We start from the raw sequence: 25,800 nt of genomic DNA, 5'->3' as shown, positions 1-25,800 counted from the left end.
TTGATACAGGCATCGTCAATAGTTTTACTAAGTTTAATCAAATCATTGGAAGTAATGTAGCATGGGCAGGTGTGAGGTGGCTCGTTGGGTAATATTTATCTGAACAAACTTTTACTTCTGAAGTATACGCAAAAATGGTTTGCAAATATTTTAAAGCTTTCTAAATAAATATTTTAATATTTTTTCAAAGTGGACAAAGTAAGGGAGTGTGTCTGGGTTATTTTACTTTGTTCATCCTTATCTTTGCAGTTAATGGGTTTTTATTCTGTGAGGCTCTGAAGCAAATTTCCTTTGCTGTAGACAGAATTCCCACAGCTCAGCAATGTGGGTGCTATCAAAATAATTTACAAGAATCTTCTCTTTTCTGAATTCTCTTTTCAAATTCCCAACAGTTGTTATACTGTCAGAGTAAATATGTTTCTGCTGCAATTCTCATAGTATGTAAATGAATTAATTGCAATTCTGCCACTGCTGGATGGTAGACAGTATGGTGTCTTATTCTCTGAGTTATTCTCTTGATTATTTTTTTTCGTTTTTGAAGTCCCTATATGGTAAGTAAGTGCACCATGAGTAAGTATGTCAGAATCAATTCTGCAGTTAGTGAGATAGGAGACTGTGGCTCATTGTCTTGAATTAAATGAGTGTTATACCAACATGTGGTATTTGCTTACTATTCAGTTGATGAATTTGCTCAGTTTAAAAGCAGGACAGAAAGGAGTCATTGCAGCCATGTTGCTGTAATTGCCAATTTTCTTTGCCATCTTCTTTGCTTGCTTCAGGCTACCTCAGTTCAATTTTGCAGTGCTGCTATAGCAAGTGTTCTGAAGCTGGTCTGGGTTCAGCTGCAATTTCTGTGTTGCTAAGTGTCTGCCCATGGAAAGCCAACTTATTGGGGCAGGCCTGTGGTAGAGAAATGTTTCATATTTGTCTTCTTCTCAGTCCCTATAGTCTGGTGAAGAAGTCTTATATTTTTAGAACATTGTTGGATGCAGTAGACACTCTTCTATATTTTGCAGTCTCCATCAGTATCTTCCTACACAACCTCCGGAGAAATTAAAGCTATTATTCTGTGGGTGTAGTGAAGCTGAAAACACCCAAGTGAGTTATTTGGGCAGCGTGTCACTTTTAGCTTCAGTGACTAGGACCCACATACCATTTTAATAACATGGGAAGTATCCAAAGAAAGAGGCAAGACTGCTAAAGAGCTAAAAGCGTAATCCATATGTTGCACTTGTACATATAGCTGGTCTTAGGTTGTTTTAAAACTATTGAAATAGCTGTTTTTCTTTTAGATGCTCCCTCAGGGTTTCTTCCATTCCCCTTCATTTGTATAAGGAGAAGCCCATCACAATCCACATGCTTTTGCCTTCTGTGTTGCACATCATTCTTGTTGGAAGTTTTGGAGGAAATACCCGTCTTTTAAACAAGTTCTTCAGTTGCTTCATTGTCAACAGTGCCATTTTTTTACACCCTGTTAACAATTTCATTTTAGTAGACTGAAATATGATATTGGCTAGTTAAATTCATGTCACTGTAGGCCTTCATCTAGAAAAATGTTCCACTGCTTAAATCCAACAGCTGGATGACCTAATGTGTGAGTGACAAATGAATTAAACTGCCTCTTGATGTACTACTTAATAGGTAATGCCTTGAAAGAGGGAGATGCCCTTAACAGCATTGGGTGAGAATGTAAGAATGGCCACACTGTGTTGGATCATTGGCTAGTTGCTTTAGCAGTAGCTGTTTGTGATGCCTGGAGAGAAAGAGTAAATCCAGGCTAAGTGTATGTGGTGTGTCCCTGAGAATTCCCCAGCTGTTTTCAGCTCAGGGGCGTTGCCTGAGCAGGGTGTGATTCCTGTCTATTCAGTATGCCTAAATAGGGGTCTCATTCAAGCTTTCATCCTCTTTCCCATTCAGCCTGTGTAAGATTTCTTATCCACTGTGTTCTCTAACAAGGTAGCCCACTGCCTGTTGTGTGGAGAACTGCTTTTCGTTTGTTCTGAATCTGATTTTCACCAGTTTCACTTGATTCCTTCTAGTTCTTCTATTGGAAAAGGCAACGAACCATCACTTCCTAGGTATTCTTGTGGTACTCAATCCTCTCTTTGCCAGCTTGGAAATTTCTGACTTATTCAGATGCTACTCAAATGGAAGCTGTTCCATATGCTTGATGATACTTTTTGCCCTTCTCTGAAGCTTTTACAGCTCTAGTATTTCTTTTGTGAGATGAGGGTAAGAGATTTGCATGCAGCAGTAGGCAAAGCATAGATTTGCATGGGCATAGGGTTAATTTCTGTTTTGTTCTCTCTTGCCGAATAATTTCTATGCTTTGATTACTTTTTTTTTTAACTGTTGCTGAGAACAGGGATGCCTTTTTCATGGAACTCTCATATGCTAATTTTACAGCTGCCATTTTAAAACCAACTGCTCATCTCATACAACCCTTTTACAGTTTATCACATTTTGCCCATGTCCTTACTACCTTGAATAGCTTTGCCTCAATGGACTTTCTAGCTGCACTGCTCTTGCCTTTTTCCAGATCTTCTCTGGGTATGTTAAACAGCCCAGACTGAGGTGCTGCACTGGAATTGTCACCCCCTGAGAAAACTGGCCAGCTCTTTTCTTGTTCACTGTTTTATCTATTCAGTCACTTACTTATCCAGGCAAAGATCTCTTTTCTCTCTTCCCTAGTTTGCCTTCAAGGTCTTTCAAGGCCTTTGTCAAAAGCTTTTTGTGAATCCATTTTGTGGAAAAGTAATGGTTAGAGCCCAGCATAACATACTCTTCACCAGTAGGCTGCAACTGTTACTTTTATATGTATAAAAACAATTTTATGTTTGTGTGTGTATGTGTGCAAAAATCAAATTACCAATTACCATCTCCTTAGACATGTGGAGCATTCTCTGCTACTGATGAAATAAGCTGGCTTTCCAAGGTCATAGGGTACCAGCTATACAAATAGGCAACAAATGTACACAAAGCCCATTTGAAATCAAAATTACTGAATATTAGGATGCCTAATGAAATGTCCATCTGCATTTTTAGAAGCTCTCATACCTGGCACTTAAGGATCTACCTTGCCAAAGTTAGATTTCAACCAAGAAGTAGTAGGTGTCAAGCCTATAGAATTTATGGGAATAATTAAATTGATGTCATTGTGGTCTGTTAGTTTGGAGGAGGTTTGTTTGTTTGAGATGAAGGAAAAGCCAAAGGACAAATGAGCACAGTCAAATGTAGACTACTAAAAATAAAACGAAGAGATGATTTTATAGAGGCATTTGTTCCGGAGGAGATAGCTGATGGAGGGCAGAGCTCTGCTGCTGCTGAAAGCTACTGTGACAAATGACTGCAATATTAACACAAGCTTGGTTATTCAAGTCATTCTTCTTTTGTTTAGCAAATTTTTAGTGTTTAATTACTTTTGTAGGTTTTATCAGTAAAAGGATGTGGAAAACCAAAGAAAAATGGTCAGTGAGCTAGTTTTATTCTTTGGCCTTTGTATAAAATAATTTACTAAATATGTTGGTGGGAATTAAGGGTACTTCTTTAGCAAAATTATGCTATAATCTTAATGGAAAGCATGATTTATAATCATAATGGAAAATAGGATTGTTTTAAAAGATATGAAGGGTATCTAGTTCAAACCCTCATAAAATGGGCCAGAGAATAGAAGATAATTGCCGTAGTTTTACTATTGGTTGGAACATTTGGATGTCAGTGTCTAACGACATTTACATCACATTATAAATGGTTTCTTAAGTAGCTAATTATGATAATAACTAAGATTATGTTACTCCAGTTCTGTTAGATTAATCCTTGCTGTACAACTATTTAGTTATAGCCCATATGCACTTAGATGGGATACTTGTCTTGATGGTACTGTATGAAGTATGCTTTTAAAAATAAGCCCCTTAAAGGTGTCAAAGTTTTGATCATGGCTTTTCCTGCAAAAAGAAATCACAAAAAGCTTTGCCTCCCTTAATGAAATGTAGTTGAAATGCTAGTTCAAGAGCTAACTGACTTTTATTCCAGTTTTATTTTGAGCTTGCTTTTGATATCACTTGCTAAAATCATCAAAGGACATGAACAATAGGCTTATGCATTCACTGGGAAGCATTAAACCAATTTAAGCCAAAATTTGCAAATGTGACTCATACTTTTCTGTGCTTGACTGGAGATGCTGGAAAAAAATCTGGTTTTAGTTATGCTGCTCCCTTTATATTCCAAAAGGCAGGCCCGTTTAAGAGTGACTGTTGTTAGAACAAACTGTACATTACTGCAGATTTATGCAGTGCTTTGCATGGCACTGTCCTTACAATTCAGTTTTCTTGCTTCTGCCACAGCAAAAACAATAATTTTGGTATTCAGGACCACCTGTGAGGTCTCATTTATTTTGAAATATTGGAGCTAATAAGGTTATTGTAGTTGTAATAGTTCACTGTTAATTTTTTTTTTATTTATTCTCATATGGCGTTGCACATGAAAATTGTAAGTTGTGCTGTAGAAACAAAATAATTCTAGACTACTTTTGAATATAGGTCTTCTTAGTGATGATGCAGCAACTCATTAGGAGTAGTATGCTACAATCTGTCCTTTTTCCTTGTGTCTTAAATTATGTTTGTGCATCTAAGCAGAAATTTGGGGAAGACACATTACACTGACTATTAAACTCTGACTATCAAAACATGAATTAGGTTTGATGCAGGTTCAGCCAGCAGTGTAACTTGTTAGCAACAAATGCTTATATTGTTTTTTATTTTGACTGGGAGTGAAGACCCTGTGCCTTGTTACAACCAAGCAAATGACTTTGTTCTTGCCGGGTTACTCCCCCAAAAATGTGCACTATACAAACAGGAAAAAATATCACATCGTTAGGCCCTCTAAATGGTAGCATAGCTCTTTACTTCAGTTTTCATTACTTATTTCTAAAGATACTAAGAAAGTGATATCTTTTTGTATTAAAAATGGAATGCAACAAGTGCATTGCATGTATCATTGATTTGGTAAGCTCTTAGGGGCTGTGCAAGCAAGTATCACTGTCTGACACTGTGATATACTGAAAGAAACACCAAAGGTTCAGTGGAATTTGCTTTGCTAACAGTAATATGTGAGACTTCAGTACTGTGCATAACATTGTACATTTTGCTGCTCAGTTTTTCTTTTATTTCTTCTAATTTCTTTAAATATGTATTCCCTTAAACTGTGAATGATAGCTGACCTTTTCATTTTACATGATTCATTTTAGTTGCATGGCAAATGCTTAAAAAACAATATTTAGGTAGATTCATTGAGCAGATGAGTTACTGCAGGCTCAGTTATCAGTGATTGACGTTATGTGACATTTTCTCTGGGAATTTATATAGAACTTTTTCAGAAGAATCATGTAATGAGCCTCTTAATCATATTTCAATGCGCTGGTATTGATGGATATGTTTTTCAGTGTGCAAGAGACTCTAGAGGACATGGCTGATTATTGATTTAGGATAGACAGGCTTAAACTGGGAGGAAAACAAGCAAAATATAACATGCTAGTTATGAGAAGAACAAGCCACACTTTCACATGCAGTAAGGAAACATTGACATATCAAAGTTGTTATTTGGATAAGTATATGTTACATATCTAGAACATAGTTGACGTTTGATGTGAATATTGTCATCTGTCCGAGTAGTATTTTGACTCCTGTTAATACATTCTGAATATTTTTTGTTGTTGTGATAGGTGAAAACAGCAAAGAAGAAATAATATTGCTTATGTAATGAAGGATTAGAACATGAAGTTAAGAACATGTAAAGGTTAATTCCAGAGTAGTACAACAAAATGGATTAAATAGATTTTGATTTATTTATTTAATATTACTGTTACATGAACAGTGAGTTGCTATTTTTAGTGCAAACTGCAAAGGAGAATGTTTTGGCCTGAGTTTATGGTCCAAATAGATAAGATATTCTCAGGACTAGATACTTACAAGTTTGAGTGACCCATATATGGCTAGGCTTAGGTCCCAAATCAGAAAAAATGCATGATTGAGCTGTTCCATTGATGCCAGTAAGACTTCTCACAGGCTTAAAATTACATGTGCAATAAAAAAATCTTGAGGTATCATATCATAACTGATTTCCCTGAGCAGCGTAGGAAATTGATCCAAGATCTCTGAAGTGTTAGTTTACTTTCTTCATAACTTTTCTGATGCATGAGATGAGAAGTACGATCAATTTCCTGTAAAGAAAAAGATGTGAAACAGGTGAATATAGAAGTAAGTACATATACTGTGGGAAGTGAATTTGAATAAAACACTGCACTTAATGGAGATGCCTATTTTCAAATAATATTAAAAAGAGCTCAAGCAATATCATTTTGGAGGCAGAAATTTGAGATGACAATTCTGCTCTTCTAAAACAGTAAAACAATGCTAGATCGTGCTAGTTACTTTAAAAATTCAGTGCCAGAAGATAAATAGGAAGGAAGACCTTGGTGATTTCATTGATCAGTTCTTTACCAATTAGTTTGCTAGGTAGACAGAATAGATGTTCACTCACTTTCAAAATTGTTGTAGTGCTTTTTTTTTTTTTTTTTTTCCCAGCTGTAAGTATAAAGTTTCTTGTTTTCTTCAGACCTGTTTCTGAATTGGGTGGAAAAAAGTTAGTTAAATAGTTAACGTGACTACCAAACAACTTGTTTGGTGCCTCTTAATTTTTTCCTATAGAGCTCAGCCTCAGTAATAAGAGGCTGGGTGGGATGGCATACTTGAGGTTTAACTTGTGGTAAGACGGATATGAATTTTTTCCTGTAGCATTTGACCAGAGTGCTTATAATATAGTTGGTAATTAGTAGGAAAAGTAGGAGTGAGTTTTTAACACAGAGCTCTATATTAACTTAGAGATGAGAAAGCTCATGTGCATTGATCTTAACTTGCTGTTAGTTCATCTTGACTTCCTGGGTGTTCATCTTTTTGAGTGTGGTGCAATGAAAGGAACTACAAGAATGCTAGTTCACTGTGTGCCAGCTTTCCACTTTCCCTACCTGCTGCTGATTGTGGGGAAGCGCAGCAAATGCATATGCACTTTGCAGTAGAGAATGTGTCAGACTTCTGGACAGCCACACAAGAACAACAGCTGAAGGTAAAGACAGGCTCTTGCACATCAGTTGCAAAAGCTTCCAAATGCCAGTTGGAGTCAAGGATGAAAGGTGGTGGGATAAGCCAAGTGGGAGATGGACTGAGTTATTTGCATTGTGTTCTGCAAAACAAGCTTGGCCTTGCTGAAACCCTATGAACATCATATGAATGCAGTTTTTAATGAAGGTGATTCTAAAGCATCCCAGGACTTTACTATTGTGCTTGCTATCTACTGCTAAGTCTGTGGTCGAACAAGAATTTGTGTAGGTCAGAGTTATGCATTGGTGGGGAGGTCCAAATGTTCATTTGGTATTGTAGTGAACTTGGAACTAGGGCTACTGGTAGTTACCAAAACAGTGTTTGAGAAACAGAGGGAGGAAATTTGGAAATGTTGCTCTTTGGGTTACTGTAGATTGCTGTAGTAAGCTCAGCTTACTTTTTGGTTTTTGAACACTTAGATTTCTTTTGCAAGTTGCATTTAGAGTTGAATCAAAGAAAAATGGATAATGATGAATGTCTATTCACAATCTTGCTGAGGGAAATTTGAGATATTTTAGAGGTAATTGCAATGCACTTGGAACCGTGTACTTTACTCCTAGAAGAGCCAGGGTATTTCTTGAAGGCGGTAATTTAAATGGTCATTTGCTCATCTCCCATTTGGAACATACCAGAAAAGTTGGCTAGGGGCTGATGTAGCTGAAGTAACGGATGAGCATAAGAAGGTCAAGATAGGCAAACTGAAGGCATTTTGTGTGGATTCAACCTTTCATAATTGGTGATCTGTAACTTTTTTTTTTTCATTTCTTGAAAAGCCACTCAACTAAGGCTTTTCAACTAGAAATGACTTTATATGAGTTCAGAGAAGTGAAAGAAAACTTTGGTTCTTATATGTAGTAATTTGTCACAGGAAAGAAACTTACAGGTGCAAACATTTCTTAGTTTATTATTGCTGTCATTGTAGCTTTAATTCCAGAAATACTCATCTTCAGAAGTTCTTCTGTTCTTCTAAAATGTACACTAAAAGGACACAATTCACTTATCTCTTCAACTTTCATCCTTCCATTCACTCAGCCCTTTAATCTTAGGATTAAAATTTTCACCTATTTTAGGCATCTGGGCTAAGCTAAGTGTTTAGGCTTCCTCTACAGTTAAAGTACAAAAGATATTTCATCCCACTAAGTTCTGTAAATTGGTGTCTAAACATGCCTATTTCTATCTATTGATTACACAGAAAACATTTTTACTTACTTTTGTTATACAGCTACCTAACTTCAGACATTATTATTACAGGCTCTGATGACAATTTCCTCGCCTTTTCTCTCAAGTTTTCGGGTATTTTACCAATTTCCCTTCTATCCAGTATTTACCCAATGTATCATATTATTGTTAATTTAATGACTTTATTAATTTCCTTTAAAAATCTCTTAAATGTTAAACAGGTATTATGCAGATTTAAATTAGAATCCAATGGTTACCTCAGTGTTTGGTTTTATTTATTTTTTCTTTAACTCCCAGCAGAAAGCTTATAAAAGCTTAATAATAAGAATTCCAGTTTCTTTCCCCGCTTCATAACAGTAAGTTACTTATAATTTTGGTCACTGTGGTTTTTTTAACAGCATAACCATTTTTATATTCGTTTACCTGTCTCTTGAGGCTGCGTATGTTTTGAATCTGTTTCTTGCCTTTAAAAGGCCACTAAGTTGAGTGGAATTCACTGAAAGAGTTTACTTGTGTAAAATATCATACAAATTCATTGTTTTGTGATGATTTACTGCTTGCTATGCCTGACATGGCTGTAAGATTGATGTGCACAAATGAGGACAGGCTCATTACTCTCATGGATATGGAACATCTGAGTAAGTAAGAAAATGACTCAAAGACGAGCAGTTTTTTACCTCACCATTGTGACAGTGAGCAATTTGTATTTTGGGGATTTTGAATATAGTTTTGTGTTTCTGTGACCCTGGTGTCTGTTCTTAAAGTTGTATGTTGTGGAGGATTGTTGCAGTGCTGAGTGATAAAATCAACGTATCTAGACATTTTTTTGTCTTATACTTATTTTAACAGTAATACATTATTCTGATTTGGTGGTATTTTACACCCATCTTGCATTTTGCTTTTGAAAGCTAAGCTCAGCAGCAGAAGCTGAGCATGGAAAGTTAGATACATTGACTGTTCAAAGTATCTTTTACTCAGGCTATTCTGCCTGGTTACATCAAATTTGATCACATCTGAACCTAGACACCCTGTTATTGTGTGCCATTCAGTTTTGAGCTCTTGTCTTTTGTGTTCTGTGTTTGCAGAAGAAACCATTTTATAAAGGTGCCTTTGCCTGCTGAGGGCAAAGTAGCGAAACTGCATGCAGTTGTGCTGTGTATTAAATGCCCGCCAACTTGCCATGTTACTTTGAAGTCAAATTTTCAAGAGTCTGAGAGTTGGTTTATGGTTTGATTATTTTTATCTAGGGATTGTGTGCTTTGTTTTTGTTTTCCTTTGGGAATAGTTCTCTAGCTCTGTTTCTGTTTCAAGCCAAGATTAGAAGAAGAATAGAGGGTTGATTCCTTCCTCCTCTTTTAACAGCTAATAAAACATCTGCTTGCCCCACAAAAATGAGGCCATCCTAATTTGTAGCTTCTTAAACAACTGTGAGCTTGGAATGTGAGGAGAAATTCCAGAAATGGAATATATCCATTTGTGACAGGATGTTGAAACCTGAATTTTGGAGCAGTTGCCACAGAATGGGAAGTGGATTGTGTTTACTTTTCTTTTGGGGAATTGGTATACTTAACTAAAATCTTGACTAAAACAGCAGAATTTAAATAATCACTGTATTTCCCACAATGTTGGCTCATTGAGTGATTTGGATGGCAGAACAAGACCTGGATATTTAAAGGAACTGGAAGAAAAGACAGATCCTCTCACCAGTGGGTTTTATTATAAAAGGGATTTTTGTTTAACATATTGGCAACTTGTACTGCCCACTCTCGTGAAGCTCTTGGAGGAGGAATGAGGTGTTTTCAAAGAGATTTTATTTTGTCCAAGCTGAAGTATTTTAAAATAAAGTAAGACATATTAGCATTGTTGAATGAAATTAATAACTAAAATAATTAACATTTCATGCTTAGCCAAATTTGGTCACTTTTCTAGTAAGTTTGACTTCGAATTGTGCACTTGTCCAAATATTTTATATTTCATTGTTTTTCTTGTCTGTCACTTGTACATCCACCTGAGATATTTATCTTATTGCCTTATTTTTAATGTACCCAAGGGAAAAATAAAGTAGGCTACTAGCCTTGCATTAAAAGCATGACTGATGGATCTATTTAAGCTCACAAAACCTCAGAGCATCTTCAGAGATGCAACTGAAATCAGAGTTTGACAGCCCAGCTGTAACTCATTCTCCAGGTATTGGTAGTCTCCAGCCAGAATTTAATGATCCCTATGTTTCTACAGTTAAAACTACAATATTAAAGTACAGCAGTGCAAATTACAGACTGAGTTTGAGCTCAATTTCTGCCTATGATTGAACAGGTTTTTTTCATGCTGGACTAAACCTTTAAACTATCAAGCTGAGAAGGAAATTTGCCTGCTGGTGAAGGGAGTGTGGATCACTGAGCAGTACTAGGTTCATCTGTGTGGGAGAGTACTTTCCTGGAGGCTAATCCAGTTCAGCTGAATGTGAACTGTCTGAGGACCATTGCAGACCTTATCTTTCGATCAAGTTCTTTGGCCTTGCCCCCTGAGAAACAAATGTAGTTCATACTCCATATCAAAAACTTCCACAGAATACTGAGAGGATAGTATGAGAGAAAATGAACTCCATATAGCAGATGGCACGCAAAGCCACAGTCCTATGGCTTACTGGCAGCTCCAGTTCTAATAGCCTATTGCACTATTAGACTATGCCTGTACTAGTAAATAAGATGGATAAGAGCATGTTTTCTGGCTTTAAAAGTGACTGGCACAGCATGGCTCATGTCTGTACGGTTAAACCTTCTCCTCTCTGCAAACAGGTTTGCTTTATGCATGCTGTCTATTTAGAACAGCCATAGCTTGAGATATCCCCTGAACCATAGACTGGGCATTGCCTGGGAGAGCGCTAGTTGGCAGGGGGTCAAAGCTCTGCTGGAGGCTGCGTTCGTTAAATGCTGTGGATGATTATGGACAGTAACTGAGTTAGTGGCCTGATCCTGCTGAGTTTACTAAGTTAAGTGCAGCAATAAACCTTGTGTAAGGACCATGTTGGAATCTTTGTGATACAATAGAATAGTCTCCTAAAGGTAAAGTTAGTAGGTCTACAAAGAAGAACTCTACCAGTTCTTCACAGAAGTGATTCATGGTGTACAGATGATATTCAGTTAAGTGTTTCTTTGTATCTGTAAGCTTAACCTGTTGTGTAGGACATCAGCCCTTGATCAGAATAGAAAATTTATTAGTAACCACACTCTCTTTTGATGGTTCCTTTGTACAGGTAGGTAGTGTACAGACAGTTGCTGTAGCAGTCGGAGAATGCAGGATCTTGTATCACTGAGCATTTCCAGCCTTTCTGCAGGCAGGCTGTGATGGAACTGAGTGTACAGAAGGTGTGAAAATCTACCCCTATGTAGACAGGTGTTGCTTTGAGACTTTACTCTCTTTATTCAGGAATTGGTGTGTGAAAAGAATATTATCCAAAAAGTTTATTTAGTAGTGAATTTCTGAGAAGAGAAGCTTGTCTCTTCCAGACACAAACAGGTCTGGTCTTTTTTTTTTTTTTTTTTTTTTTTTGCAGGTCTGCTTTTGCAGGGAGCAGGTGGCTGATGGGTACCTTGCAGCTCCTGGGAAGCCCTGAAGCCTCACAGTAGCTATTAGAGCTCATTTGATACATCTAAGTGACAACGAAATGTCCAAATCTAATTAATTTTAATGGAATTAGAAAAGTGTCTGAACTTGTTAGAATTTGTTTTTTTTTCTAGCTACGTATATTTCATGGCTGTGTCTTAACTGCATTTTTTTTTTTTTTTTTTTGATAAACCTTTTAAACTATTTGATGCTTCTTTTTTCTTGCCAGTTTGGAAGAAGCCCTGATATCACTTTATTGAAATAGAAATTGCAAAAATACAGGGAGTGACTGTGATAAATGCCACGCTTGCTTATACTGGATGATTTCCAGGCAAAGATTTATGTCAAATTATGGCATTTTAATGATGAAAATACTAACATTTTCAGAAGAAATTACTTATTTGCAGGAAACACTAAGTTCTTCAAAAAAGGCACCTGGGTCCAGGTGAATGCTATGTGCTAAACTGTTAGAGGGGGTGGGGCTTATTCTTTCCTTAAAATTCAGCCGTGCTTGATGGACAGGTTGCACATATGAAATCCAGTGTGCTTGTTGACTGCCTCAGCTTCTGCAGGTATCAGCCAGAGTAGAGACAGATGTAGCAGAGAGTATGTTCGTAAGAAGTGCTTCTTTACTAGAGCTGGCGGCCAGTCACAAGTGGTGTTCCCCAGGGCTCAGTATTGGGGCCTGTTATGATATTATGTTTAATATCTTTATCAATGATCTGCACGAGGGGATCGAGTGCACCCTCAGTAAGTTTGCGGATGACACCAGGTTGGGTGGGAGTGTTGGTCTGCTCGAGGGTAGGAAGGCTCTGCAGAGGGATCTGGACAGGCTGGATCGATGGGCCGAGGCCAAGTGTATGAGGTTCAACAAGGCCAAGTGCTGGGTCCTGCACTTTGGTCACAACAACCCCACGCAGCGCTACAGGCTTGGGGAGGAGTGGATGGAAAGCTGCCCGGCAGAAAAAGACCTGAGGGTGCTGGTCGACAGCCGGCTGAATATGAGCCAGCGGTGTGCCCAGGTGGCCAAGAAGGCCAACGGCATCCTGGCCTGTATCAGAAATAGTGTGGCCAGCAGGAGCAGGGAGGTGATTGTCCCCCTGTACTGGGCACTGGTGAGGCCGCACCTTGAGTCCTGTGTTCAGTTTTGGGCCCCTAGCTACCCGAAAGACACTGAGGTGTTGGAACGTTGTACTGGGTTTGTGTGGCAAGGTTTTGGTAGCGGGGGGGATTACGGTGGTGGCTTCTGTGAGAAGCTGCTGGAAGCTTCCCTTGTGTCCGACAGAGCCAATATCAGCTGGCTCTAAGTGGAACCCGCCGCTGGCTGGGGCCGAGCCAATCAGCGATGGTGGTAGTGCCTCTAGGAGAACAGATTTAAGAAGGAAAAAAAGTTGCAGGACACACAGAAATGGTAGCCGGAGAGAGGAGTGAGAACATGTGAGAGAAACAGCCCTGCAGACCCCCAGGTCCGTGCAGAAGGAGGGGAGGAGGTGCTCCAGGTGCCGGAGCAGAGATTCCCCTGCAGCCCGTGGGGAAGACCATGGTGAGGCAGGCTGTCCCCCTGCAGCCCAGGGAGGTCCACGGTGGAGCAGATCTCCACCTGCAGCCCGGGGAGGACCCCACGCCGGAGCAGGGGGATGCCTGAAGGAGGCTGTGACCCCGTGGGAAGCCCGCGCTGGAGCAGGAACCTGGCAGGACCTGTGGCCCCGTGGAGAGAGGAGCCCACGCTGGAGCAGGTTTGCTGGCAGGACTTGTGACCCCACGGGGGACCCACGCTGGAGCAGTCTGGGCCTGAAGGACTGCAGCCTGTGGAAGGAACTCATGCTGGAGCAGTTTGTGAAGAACTGCAGCCCGTGGGAAGGACCCACGTTGGAGAAGTTCATGGAGGACTGCAGCCCGTCGGAGGGACACCACACTGGAGCGGGGGAAGAGTGTGAGGAGTCCTGTCCCTGCGGAGGAAGGAACAGCAGAGACAACGTGTGATGAACTGACCCCAACCCACATTCCCCGTCCCCCTGTGCCACTGCGGGGCGTAGGTGGAGAATCCGGGAGTGAAACTGTGCCCGGAAAGAAGGGAGGGGTGGAGGGAAGGTGTTTTGAGATTTGGTTTTATTTCTTGTTACCCTACTGTTGTTGACTGGCAATAATTTAAATTAATTTTCCCCAAGGCGAGTCTGTTTTGCCCGTGACGGTAATTGGTGAGTGATCTCTCCCTGTCCTTATCTCGACCCACGAGCCCTTTGTTATATTTTCTCTCCCCTGTCCAGCTGAGGTGGGGGAGTGATAGAACGGCTTTGGTGGGCATCTGGCATCCAGCCAGAGTCAACCCACCACGAACATGTCCAGAGAAGGGCAACAAAGCTGGTGAACGGCCTGGAGCACAAGTCTTATGAGGAGTGGCTGAGGGAACTGGGGCTGTTTAGCCTGGAGAAAAGGAGGCTGAGGGGAGAACTTATCATTCTCTACAACTATGTGAAAGGAGGTTGTAGCGAGGTGGGGATTGGTCTCTTCTCCCAAATAACAAGCTATATGACAAGAGGGAATGGCCTCAAGTTGTGCCAGGGGAGGTTTAGATCAGATATTAGGAAAAATTTCTTCAGCAAAAGGGTTGTGAGGCATTGGAACAGGCTGCCCAGGGAAGTGGTTGAGTCACCATCCCTGGAGGTGTTAAAAAAATGCATAGATGTGGCACTTCAGGACATGGTTTAGTGGGCATGGTGGTGTTGGGTTGATGGTTGGACTTGATGATCTTAGAGGTCTTTTCCAAACTTAATGATTCTATTCTATTCAAGGTGATGTTTGGTAGCCTCCGTAGAGGCATTAAGTTTGGTGCAAAACCTACTGGGGATAAGTTTAGACTCTCTTTAGCAATGACAGGTGGTAGAACTGTTCAGTTTATTTGTTTGCAGTTTACTGTCTAAAGACTGAGTGGTATATTTTGTTAAAAAATGTGTTGGAGAGTGACAAAGAATGGAGAATGGGACTGATAGATGAGGGAAGGAGTGGTAAGTAGGGGTACTGCAGCAGGAGTGCAGGCTGGGAGGAAAGAGTGAAGGGCAAAGACAGGAATCTTAGTTTAACAGAGAAGGGAAGACAAAGATTCCTACAAGGATCCAGAGACTGAGTATGGTTGCTTCAGTTCAGGGAGGCACTGAAGACTGATGATTTGGAAGGTAAGACTGGATGAAAGGGACAGTTGCTCTCCTCAGTGTTATTTTCAGGGAAATTCCATAAGGGAAGCACCTTACCAGTCTTCAGTTTAGGTTTTAACATCTGAGAAACTGGGGCAATAACAAGTAAGGGGAGGTTGTAAGTTTAGGTGACTGCATCTTCATCCTTCCTCCTCAGTCAATAACTTGAGTATTTTATTGTTCACATTCTGGTCTGAGATGCTTATTTGGAAAGGATTGTTTATAAAAGATGGTGTATTAATTGCCCCTTCTTCTCATACAAGTAATTGTGTATGGCTTATTTTTCCTTCCTATATGTAATGTTACTATACATAAGTATTATTTGTAGTGGTGCTTGTGTAGTTTTATTTTTTTTTCCAGAGTCCAGTTCTTTATCTTTTTTATTGAATTATATGTTATTTTGTGACTGTTCACATTGATTTCAATTGAATTACTTCATTAAGAAGTATATATATATGGACCAAAGGGATTTGTTTCAGTTTTTACAGAATAAGATTTTGTATTTCTTTGTTGATAAAACGGCTCAGTTGCAACATTGATTGCTATGGGGTTAGCATTGAAAACTTGGTGTAGATCTCATTCTAACTCACAAGTTTGTTGCTATTTAGAATTCTTATCCAAGGGAAAACAAAGGTTAGTGAAGATGGAAAAATCATTCTTCTTCTTCCTGGACCTTCACTGGGTGTTTTTTTAATGGTTAATAACATTTCTTTTCTTTCCATAGGCAATGTTCAGTCTCTGCATGGTTGAAAGTGAAGCTGATGAGGTGAATTTGCATGGTGTCACAAGCCTCGGTTTAAAACAAGCCCTGGACTTTGCATATACTGGACAGGTATTGTACAGTTCTTCAATGTAAGAGACACAAACGAAAGCAAACTGCAATAAAAACTGAAGATGACCTTTACAGAGGTACTAGAAATTATTTTTCTTGTGCACTGCCCAATACAAGGTCTTTTGATTTAACAGATCTTACTTTTCTTACACAGTTTCGGTTTGGTTTTTTTTTTTTATTTTTATTTTTTTATTTTTTCCTTTAGAGGGATTGTCTGATAAAAACACTGTTTATGTGCATTGTTGCCAGGTAGTGAACCATGTAGGAGTTGTATGCCCCTTTTATGGTGGCCTGGCCGTTCATAAAAACTTAATGTGAGTTGATTCTGCATACTAAATTAAATATAAAGAAAGGAAAAATACTTTTGGTGTTTTCCTATTAATAAATATTTATTAACTCTGCTTTGTTTGACAAATTATATAATTGAGGGGAAAAGTAGTCTCTTACTCTCTGGACAGATGCAGTCCAAGCATGTTTGTAAATGCTTATAGGTACTACACATCTTTATTGTAGCACTCTTTATGATAGTAGGTTATGTATCATGTTATGTTACTTCACAAAATGCAGAGCGATGCTCCTCTTCCCTCTGCTAAAAAAAAGTATATATGACCTGCCATATCTCTGCACTGCATGCTTGGACAGTGTCACTGTATGACTTCATCTCAGTTCAGAGTTCATGGATAGTGAGCTCAGAACACCCAGCTATTTTTACTTTGGAGTCTAAAAATCTAGATAACCAAACTATTTCTGGAAATATTGCTACAACAATTGAATCCAATGACATATATTTGTTTATTAGTTGATTTTGAAAAGGAAAGTTTGAATCCTTATTATGTTATTCTGGAAGAGTTGTTGGGTTATACAAATTTAAGGCATCTGCTTCTGTACTATGGATTAAGTATATGGCCTTAATTTTCTTCAAAGGGAACTAAATAAAAATAAGGAAAGAAAATTTTTTACTTGTTTTAAAGGAGCTATTTTTGTCACCAGCCCACACAACAGTTACACTTTAGCATTGGCCTTAAAGACTAGCATTCGAAATTTGTGGTTTTTCTGCTGTTATGGAAAACATAACTTATTCAAAGATTTCTTTGATATAAATGAGAGAGAGAGATGCCATGCTAAATTACTGAATTCTCTGAAGACCTCAGGATGTAACTTGTCATTGGTATGCTTTTTGTTCTTTCAGTTGAAAGTTTTGGTAGATAAAATTGAATGTCTCCTGTGCTGTTGAGCACCTGTATCATCTTAGTCATTTGAAACTATAAGTTGATTATTCTAAAGAGAGAACTGTTGTTGCTAATCGAAGTATCTTTTGAGAAGATGGGTTGTAATTGATTTCTGTCTGACCTGTCCTGTCTGCTGTGAATAGAGGTATACTCCCCTATCTTTCAGCAAAATTCAAAATCTAATAAACCTGTGTAAACTATGTTGAGAACCTTGAAAAGATGGATTTGGCTTTTATGTAAGCCAACAATCTTGTCACCCGACATTACTTCCAGGATAGTATCCTCAGCTTCTTCATAAATAATATGTGCCTTCTATCCTTGATCCTGTAGAGACTTTTGAGTCTTTAATTTTCAGGTATAATCTAATTTGAAGAAATGAGTGCGCTTCTGGACTTAAATATAGATACGCTTGTATGTAAAGTTGCTCATATATGTAAGTAATTATAAGGCAAAGTTTGTTCTGTCGTGTCTACCAGATACACAAAGTGCTACTTTGAAGCACAGGGAAATGACAAGGATTCTGTAGGAGTGTTCTTATAAAGATGCCTTTGAAGCGTAACTCAGTGATATGCAGGTTTGAGAATTAGCAGTGTTGAATTTTCCCTTTTGTCCTTGAAATTCTCTTCTGGCACTGGGTTTATATGTATTGAGCATTGCTTATGTTCTGACTCAGGCTGACAGAGTCTGAGTGAACGTTTCAAGGTAGTGAGTGGGAGTAATCCACAAAGGCTATTAATAAATAACTGGATTACTGCATGCTTACATCAGAGTTCTGAAAACAGTCGTCTTTAGTTTGGGTCTGCAAACTCTTTCTGATTTAAAAAACAAACAAAACACTTAGTAAACCAAAACTCATTCATGCTAATTACAAACTTATATTGCTCTGAAAATGTAGGTATCAAGACGTGATCTGATGTGCCTCTTAAAAGTGGAAGCCATGAACTCTTTTTTTTGTTTGTTTGTTTTGTTTTTTTTATAACATGTTTGGCCAAAATGTTAGTCCAAAAAATTGCTGTTTCTTTAGGTAACACTGTGGAACTGACAACAATTTAGGGACAGTCCTAAGGTATCCATGTCTAAACAGATAAAAATTTAATTTCAGCTTTTTCTTTATTTCTTTAATATTTTGCTAAAATTGCATTCCATTTCAAGTGTAGTAACTCAAATGTAACTCTGTGTAAAATAATATATTGGAGACATCTGGTGGAAATATTTAATATTGCATGATGGCAATATTTGATGCCTCCAGTTTATGAAAGTTATCAAAATTAAGAAATTTAATCTTTAACATGACATTGCGATCTGAAATGAAACTCTTGTCATCCTTGCTGCACTTGGTTTTTGGTTTTGGGTTTTTTTTTTTTTTTTTTAATTTGAAATATGCTTGCGGACTTAAAATACGAACTTCATCTTCCTGTCTACTTAGGCAGACAGTGCCTTATCGTAATTACTGCTGGAAATATTCTGATTTTAAGGGAAAATTGATTGTTCAACAGAAGAAACGATTGTTGTAAAACTCAAATATAAACAGTATCATAATTCCAACTCAATTAATCCATTACTATCGTCCCTAATCATGACAAAGAAAGAAATGTTGGTATAGAAATAAATAAAAACTAACAAATAGCAGCAGAATTTGGTTTTGTTCTATGCGTGTAGGCTCTCAGTAATTCTCTAATAATGAAATCGTTGGCAAAACCCATCTTAAATACGTTCCCCCTTGGCCATAGGCATTTTACCATGTAGTCCCCACATTGAGAATTCAGAGATACAACTCTTTTCCTGTTGTAGTTGACTCTCTTTTCCTGTTGTAGTTGACATGTCCTTTCTTCATAAAAGGCCTTTAAGGTCATTCTTTCTTTTACTTCACAGCTGGCAGCAATAAGGCCAGGCCAGAGTCTCAGTGACTAGATTACTCACCCTTCCTCCTCACAGAGGCATTTTGCAAGTGTCAGATGTGCATTGGAAGGGAGATGGATGAAGTACAATCAATACAGGAACTATATATTTTAGATTATTAGTATAGAGAAACAGTTTTTGGTGCAGAGTTTGGAGCTCACAATTCCTTCTGTCCAAGTAAGAGTCTTAACCACTGGGTTAGAGAGTCATGGGCAGTGTTACCTGCTCTTTTTTACTATTTTTTTTGTTTTTAACTCCCGTTACCAAGAGATATAATCTCATTTGGAGACATGTGATAGCCCCTAAATAGGCCAGTGTATTTGGGTGGCGAGTCACTCTTCATTACAAGAAAAGGTGCTTTTGAATAAAAGAAAAGCTTTGGGTATCTGGAAATTTTCAGTGCTGAAAACAGGCTCTTATAAACTGTAAGTGCTGTGGGACTGAGTAAGTGGTTTGAACTGAATTTTGAGGCTCCTCATTTTAGATGAGGCTCTTGCATTCCTCCTCAAATTTAGGTCCAGCAAACTACATCTTTTATGTTAATCTCATACATATGTAATAAGTGATACCATAATTTGAATCAGCTGGCAGGCACTGCAGTATAGTTTCAAAAAAGAATTGTGCAAGAACACTGGATTTAATTTGCAGCAGATGGTTGTGATCCTAATTCAACAAAAATACAAATACACAGTTGAAGTCCTATGTATACGGAAATGCTTTGCTGACTTGGATCTTTCTTCTTTGTAATTATGTTCTATCCTATGTCTTTGGTCTATGGTAATAGAAATATTTTGCATTTAGATAGAATTTTATTTGAGGACCTCAAAATACATTACAAAAGCAAGTAATCGCTGCCCTTACTTTGTTACATCATAGACAGGAAATTATTTTGGGAGAAAATAACTTTCCAAAGACAACACAGCAAACCAGCAGGTTTATTAGGGCTTAATACCAAGTTTTCCTGACCAAGTCCTGTGTTCCTAACTGGCTGGTCTCTTTTCTTTTTCTAAACCATAATATTTTGTTTCTGTTGTAATAGAAATTATGTTGTTGTCTTAAAGCTATAAAATTATTCTGAATTACCAAAGCTGAAAAGAAAGAATCAGTGAGGCAACCCTTATATATAAGAGATGTTTTCAGTTCAGCTCTTTCTCCAAAAGCGAATTTTGGGGTAACTCATCCTGTGGTATCTTCTTAGCCCAAGATTAACACAACCTTATACTGTGCTTATAGAATGTTGAAATGTTTCCTTTTCTTGAAAGCCACATGTGAAGTTGCATTTATAATGATTCAAAAATAGGCTTTAAACTTTTTCTGTGTCTTAGCATATTTAACATATCTTCCTTTACTCACAAAATGCTAACATAGCAGCAGTCTTTAATAAAGGTAATATCAGTATATTATTCCAGTTACAAATCTAGAACTTAATGATATTTTCACATATATTGTTATTTCATGTGCTTGGGTTGCTCTCATTACTTTAATGCATTATCAGTGTGAGTCCTATTTAACTACTGCCTTTATTTACTAACTTTACCTTGTATTCAGTTAATTTAAAAACTGTCAACCTGTAACAGCTATTATCACTTTACCAAACAGGTTTCATGAACTGGTAGGAGTACCATCTGGTGATTTTTCAAATTCATGCACACAAACCTATGGTTAAAGTATTATCTTACAGCTCCTTTGTGAAATTGTTCTTTCGCTTAGTTATTTCTTTAACAAAAAACCATGGAAGAGTGAAAGGTCTTCTCGGATAGTACAGAAATATAGAAATAAATACTTTTATGTACAACTATTTCTCCTGATAATTGCTTTGATTCCTTTATAGAATCTTGGCTTTCGTCTGTCATCAAATCAGCCCTTCGTTTGATGGTGAAAGTTTTTCTAGTGATCAACCAGTATTTCATCTGCCATTTTCAGTTGAGACCGGGGTGAAGATAGCTGTCAATATCTTAGCACCTCTTACTCTGTTAATCCTTTCTAGCTTACTTGTGGGTGAGGTGTATTGCAAAGCTGTATTGTGATGGTTGATTTTCTTGGGTAAGTGACCTCCTGAGTCCTGTGTGTAGCAGTTCCACTGGTTGCCTTTTGATTAAAATGAATCATAGGGTTCGGTTAAACTGCCTGGCGTCCCTAGCAAAAGTGACTTCAACTATCCTCATTCTTTTCTACCGGGGGCAGCATTTCGAGGTCATGGAAAACTGATTACAGCAGGACTATGTCTTACTGTACTTGACATTATTTTTCAATGCAATTTCAAAGCCAAAAATACAAATTTGATACTTAGTTTTGGACATTTCCTTTTTTACTTCTATCAGGAGGATGATCTTGTTTCTGTGCCTAGCACTACGTTACGGCTATTAGGTGCTAGGTTCACTGTTTAGCTACAGATTGCCCAGAAGGCTTAAAATAATACAGAGCTTAAATAACTCAGTTTATGCAGTTTATTGCAGAGAAAGTTAAATGTTTCATGTTATTTGCTCTGGATAGGTATCAAGATATGGACGACACAGCTTTTCTAGAGCTGAAAGTAACCAAAGTAATGAAACGTCTTCCCCCAAAATAGTGAGTTTGCTTAGAGTCTTACTTATAATAATGGTATTTACTTATAATAATGGTACTTACTTCATAATGCTATGAAGCTGCGTCAGGTGAAGTTCAGGCTGGATGTTAGGAAAAGGTTCTTTACTGAGAGGGTGGTCAGTCACTGGAACAGGCTCCCTGGGAAAGTGGTCATGGCACCAAGCCTGTCAGAGTTCAAGGAGCATCTGGATGATGCTCTTAGTGATATGGTTTAGTTTTAGGTTGTCCTGGAAGGAGCTGGGAGTTGGACTCGATGATCCTTATGGGTGTTGTCTTCCAACTTGATATATTCTATGATTTATATGCTGTGCATTTTATGCAGACTTTCATTTAGTTTTCTGGAAAAATATTATGACTTATATCAGAGAAAGGCTGGTCATGGTTCCTTCTGGCATTGGCTAATGAGACATCTGGATTTTGTAACGAGTGCTGTCAAACATTACATGCCAGCGCTTTGGGCAGTTGCCTGCGGGGGGCTAGAACATTCTTCCCCTGCTCACACTTTTTTGAAGCGGCACTTCTCAACGTGCAAGGAGCTCAGGATTTAACTGAAGCATGAATGAACAGGGAGACAGGCAGAAGTGCTAACTGGTTGCGAGTGAAATGCAGTCTAAATTGTTCTAAAAGAAAAGTTAGGTTTTTTGATTGCTCTGAAGCACACAGAATGGTCTCCAGAGGGGAAAAACAAGTGGTACTTTTGTTAGATGCCTGTCTTGTTTGAATTGCTGATCACTGCAAGTGGAGTCAAGAAGGAATTTTCTTCTGCATCAGACTGGCAGGTATCTTAGGATTTTTTGTTGTTTTTTTTTTTTTTTTCTTGTTTTCTGTGGTAAATTCCATATGGTTACTTTGTAGAATTTTCTGACATGACATTGCATATTTCCTTACTGTTATAGCATAATGCTGGTTTATTTTTAATGTGAATCATGCCACCACCTAACTTATTCCAGGGCCCCACAAACAGCTGTAAGGAAATGAGAAGGAAATACAGGGGTATAAAGGGGTAGCTGGAATGAAAGTGAAAAAAGTGCACCCTCAATCTCTTCTTCTTTGTCTGGGCACAGAGTTTAGCCTCCTTGGGCCTAAAGTAGCTTTAGTTTAGTGTCTTTAAAAGTGTCTGGGTAAAATATAATGGCCTGCAATATACAGGGAATAGATTAAATGATCTAGTTGTTCTTTCCAGTTATAAACCTCATGACACTCCATAGAGGTGATAGTTAATCTGAACCTTACTTTCTCCCTCAGGCTGTAACTTTCTTTGTTGGGAAGGACAGTTTAAGGAGTTTCCTCCTCACTCTCTTTTGTCCATTACTGCCCTCCTTGCTACAACTATACAATTTTTTTGTTGGTCTATACTGGTTTGTTGGTGGTAGGGGGACAGAAGGCATTAAAAGAGTAGGAGGATCTTCTCAGTCTGGGCAGTGTGGAGGTGAGGCATGAGTCGTTGTCCTTGAGAAAGGATGGTGGTTCAAATACTGCTCCTAGCCCAAGAATTCATAGCTGCTAGTTGCTCTGCTGCCAAGAAGTCTTCCAAAGAAAACTGATTGAAGAAAGAGGTGAGATGTGTGATGTCAGTTATTCTTTTCCCTGCTTACCCAGTGCCCTAGAATGTACTAGGTTGGAGGGGATGCAGGGTGAGTTGGGGAAGGGAGAATGAATTCCAGTTTTGGAACTGCTGCCCAGAGGGTAGATGTACAGGAGGGTGTTCAGGGCCATGTGTATCTGTGACCATGGGGCTGATTATAGAATTCCCTTTTCTGCCTCAGAATTGTACTTCAGAAACTCAGGTTTAATTTATGAAAGTTTCTAATTCTTGCATTTGCAGAGCAGCTTTCCTCAATATATCAATGAAGCATAAATGGATGCATTTCCATATAGATTTAAATTGTATGTCTAGGAAATGTGGATCTAAAAAATTGTGTAATCTGCCTTTCTGGATCTTGTGAACTCGGCATTCTGTTGCAAAGAAACACCAAATTTTTGCATCCTTTCTGTCCCTTGGCCTACTGATCTGCCCACAAAAGGGAGTGAACTGGATTTAGTGTGCGCTCTCTGAAGGGTTTGTGGGATAATGGAGGGTGGAATGGCTTCCTTGAACAGGATTCCTGTTTTAAAAGGTGGGCATTGTAGAGGAGGAGAAAAATAGCTTGGCAAAGGAGGTCAGATTGAAAATGAGTGGTACGTCAGACCTGGTGGCTTGGGACAATAAGTTACTCAGGCTATCTGTAACATCTGCCCATTTTATACAGGGAGAAGGTGGTTAAGCTGATTTTCTTGGGTAGCATCACGGACCAGAGAAAAGTTGAGAGCATAATGAAAATTAACCCTCAGAAATAAGAGTTGAATAGAGGATTGATTGCAGGATGCAGCCAGGTGCAGTACCTGAATTGCATCTAATTAATCTTAATATAAAAATAGCACAGAAACCAGTCTTAAGATGGCATGTGTCATACAAAGGCACATCCTTCACTGGTGAAGATTGCAAAGTTTTGTCTGAAGTTGACAGTTCCAAATTACTCCAAGTTTCTGCGCTGGTAATTATGCCTTGTAACCCTTGGGTTGAGGATGGAGTAGGGAAAATGATTAAGCTTCTCTCTTTAGCGTTCACACTAGTAATTTGTGATGAATTTTGAAGGTGTGAATCCAAAGTAGATCTTAGTTTCCCTCTCCTTAATTTTCAATAAGCATCACTCAGAAGACCTCAGAGCTATTGCTTTGAGGGTTAGACAGAGGAGAGTCAGTCACTGTGTGTACTTGTGGTGTGCATATGGTGGTATTTATGTGCATTTAATGTTAAGGTTCAGATGGATGGCCTATATAGCATACAAACAGCTATGCTGATAATTAATAAAAATCAAGTAATTGCATTAATGTGTAGAAGCTAAGAGGTGTGGAATAATTGTGAATTACCCCCGTTTTAGTAGAAGGAAGGCTTGCAGTATTTTCTTCCTTCTTTACTTATTGTTCTCTTTTTCTTGTGGGTTTGCCCAGCATGCAATTTGCTGATGGTGAACATTTAGCATGGATGAATTTGTATTTTTGCCTATATCCAAATAAGTATTGAATAAAAATTCAGATAGTTCCATTTAAGGCAAAGTCTTGGGAAGAGACAAAATAGACTTTCCTCAGTTAACATATTCACCTTTGTGTTTCCCAAGGTATCTCAGCAGAATAAATCTTGCGTGGTATAGGAAAGCCTTAAGAAGTAGAAAAACATGTAAGAAATATGTCTGCCACCTTGAAATGAACTTTTGTTGCTGACTTTGTGCATATCACCTCGAGGTAGTAACCAGTCACTTCCTTGCCTCTTGTTCTACTTCTCATCTCATAATGCTACTAGTATCATTTGTAAATGGATTGCTGTAGCTTTAAAATACATTAATATTATCACAGTTAAATATAGTTTATCTATGCCTACAAGGTAGTAATCTGCTCAGGGTTCTGGTTCTCTTCATATTGTGTCTTTAACAATGCTAAGCTGGTGGCTGGCACTTAGTAAGTAATTTGACATCAGATGACAACTTCCTCAGTGTAAATGATGTCTGAATAACAAACACTGCAAAGTCTAAAATAGCTTGCTTTGTCAGTCTGACCTTGAGTTCTCACTTGAAAATATTTGACAGTGCTGCTCTTTTTTTTTTAAAATATACCTATTGGAGATATTTTTGTAACTGAAATCCTTTCTAGCTTTCTATTGAACTACCTCTTGTCATGCATAGCAACCTCATTAGCACCAGCCAAAAACCTGGATTGTGCTGGGTCTGATTCTCATTTACATTAAGATCCTTACATGTCTTTCTTGCTAGATAAAGAACTTTTATACGGTATGTAAATTACATATTTGTTCACTTAAAACCTAGTATGAATATATACAGTGATTTGCACAAGCCTTAAGCATGTCATACACTGACAGAACTCAATGTAAATGAGTTCTTGATATAAACAAGAATCAATCCCCTTCTCTCCTGTTCCTAGTATATGCATTATGTTGGAGATAATTTGTGGTTTTGCTTGAAGAAATGCATACATATTTTTTTCATTTTCCTCAAAAACAGTTTAACTGTAAAAGATGCAGATGAGTGTCTTTCCTTTTGTTTGCCATCCTCCTTATTCCACTGCATTTGAGA

General features: G+C 38.3%; 1 protein-coding gene across 13 annotated transcripts in view; it reads left to right on the top strand.

The window, feature by feature from the left end:
* The window catches only part of KLHL32 (kelch like family member 32), a 131,379-nt gene that overhangs the window by 42,537 nt on the left and 63,042 nt on the right, over positions 1 to 25,800 (top strand). For 12 of the 13 annotated variants that reach the window (XR_003926509.1, XR_003926503.1, XM_041118572.1 and 9 more), the window contains one exon: positions 15,852 to 15,959. Coding sequence is in view for 11 of the 13 variants with exons in the window: in XM_041118572.1 (XP_040974506.1) it covers positions 15,852 to 15,959 (108 nt within the window). In the remaining 2 variants the exon portion in view is untranslated. Of the gene's footprint in view, positions 1 to 15,851; positions 16,037 to 25,800 lie in introns of those variants that run through there. The other variant, XM_030036325.1, reaches the window with a different exon arrangement.

This window comes from Aquila chrysaetos, chromosome 2 (genome assembly GCF_900496995.4).
Source record: "Aquila chrysaetos chrysaetos chromosome 2, bAquChr1.4, whole genome shotgun sequence".
NCBI lineage: Eukaryota > Metazoa > Chordata > Aves > Accipitriformes > Accipitridae > Aquila > Aquila chrysaetos.
The sequence above is the reverse complement of the archived record's forward strand: the minus strand, read 5'-3'. Positions and strand labels throughout refer to the sequence as shown.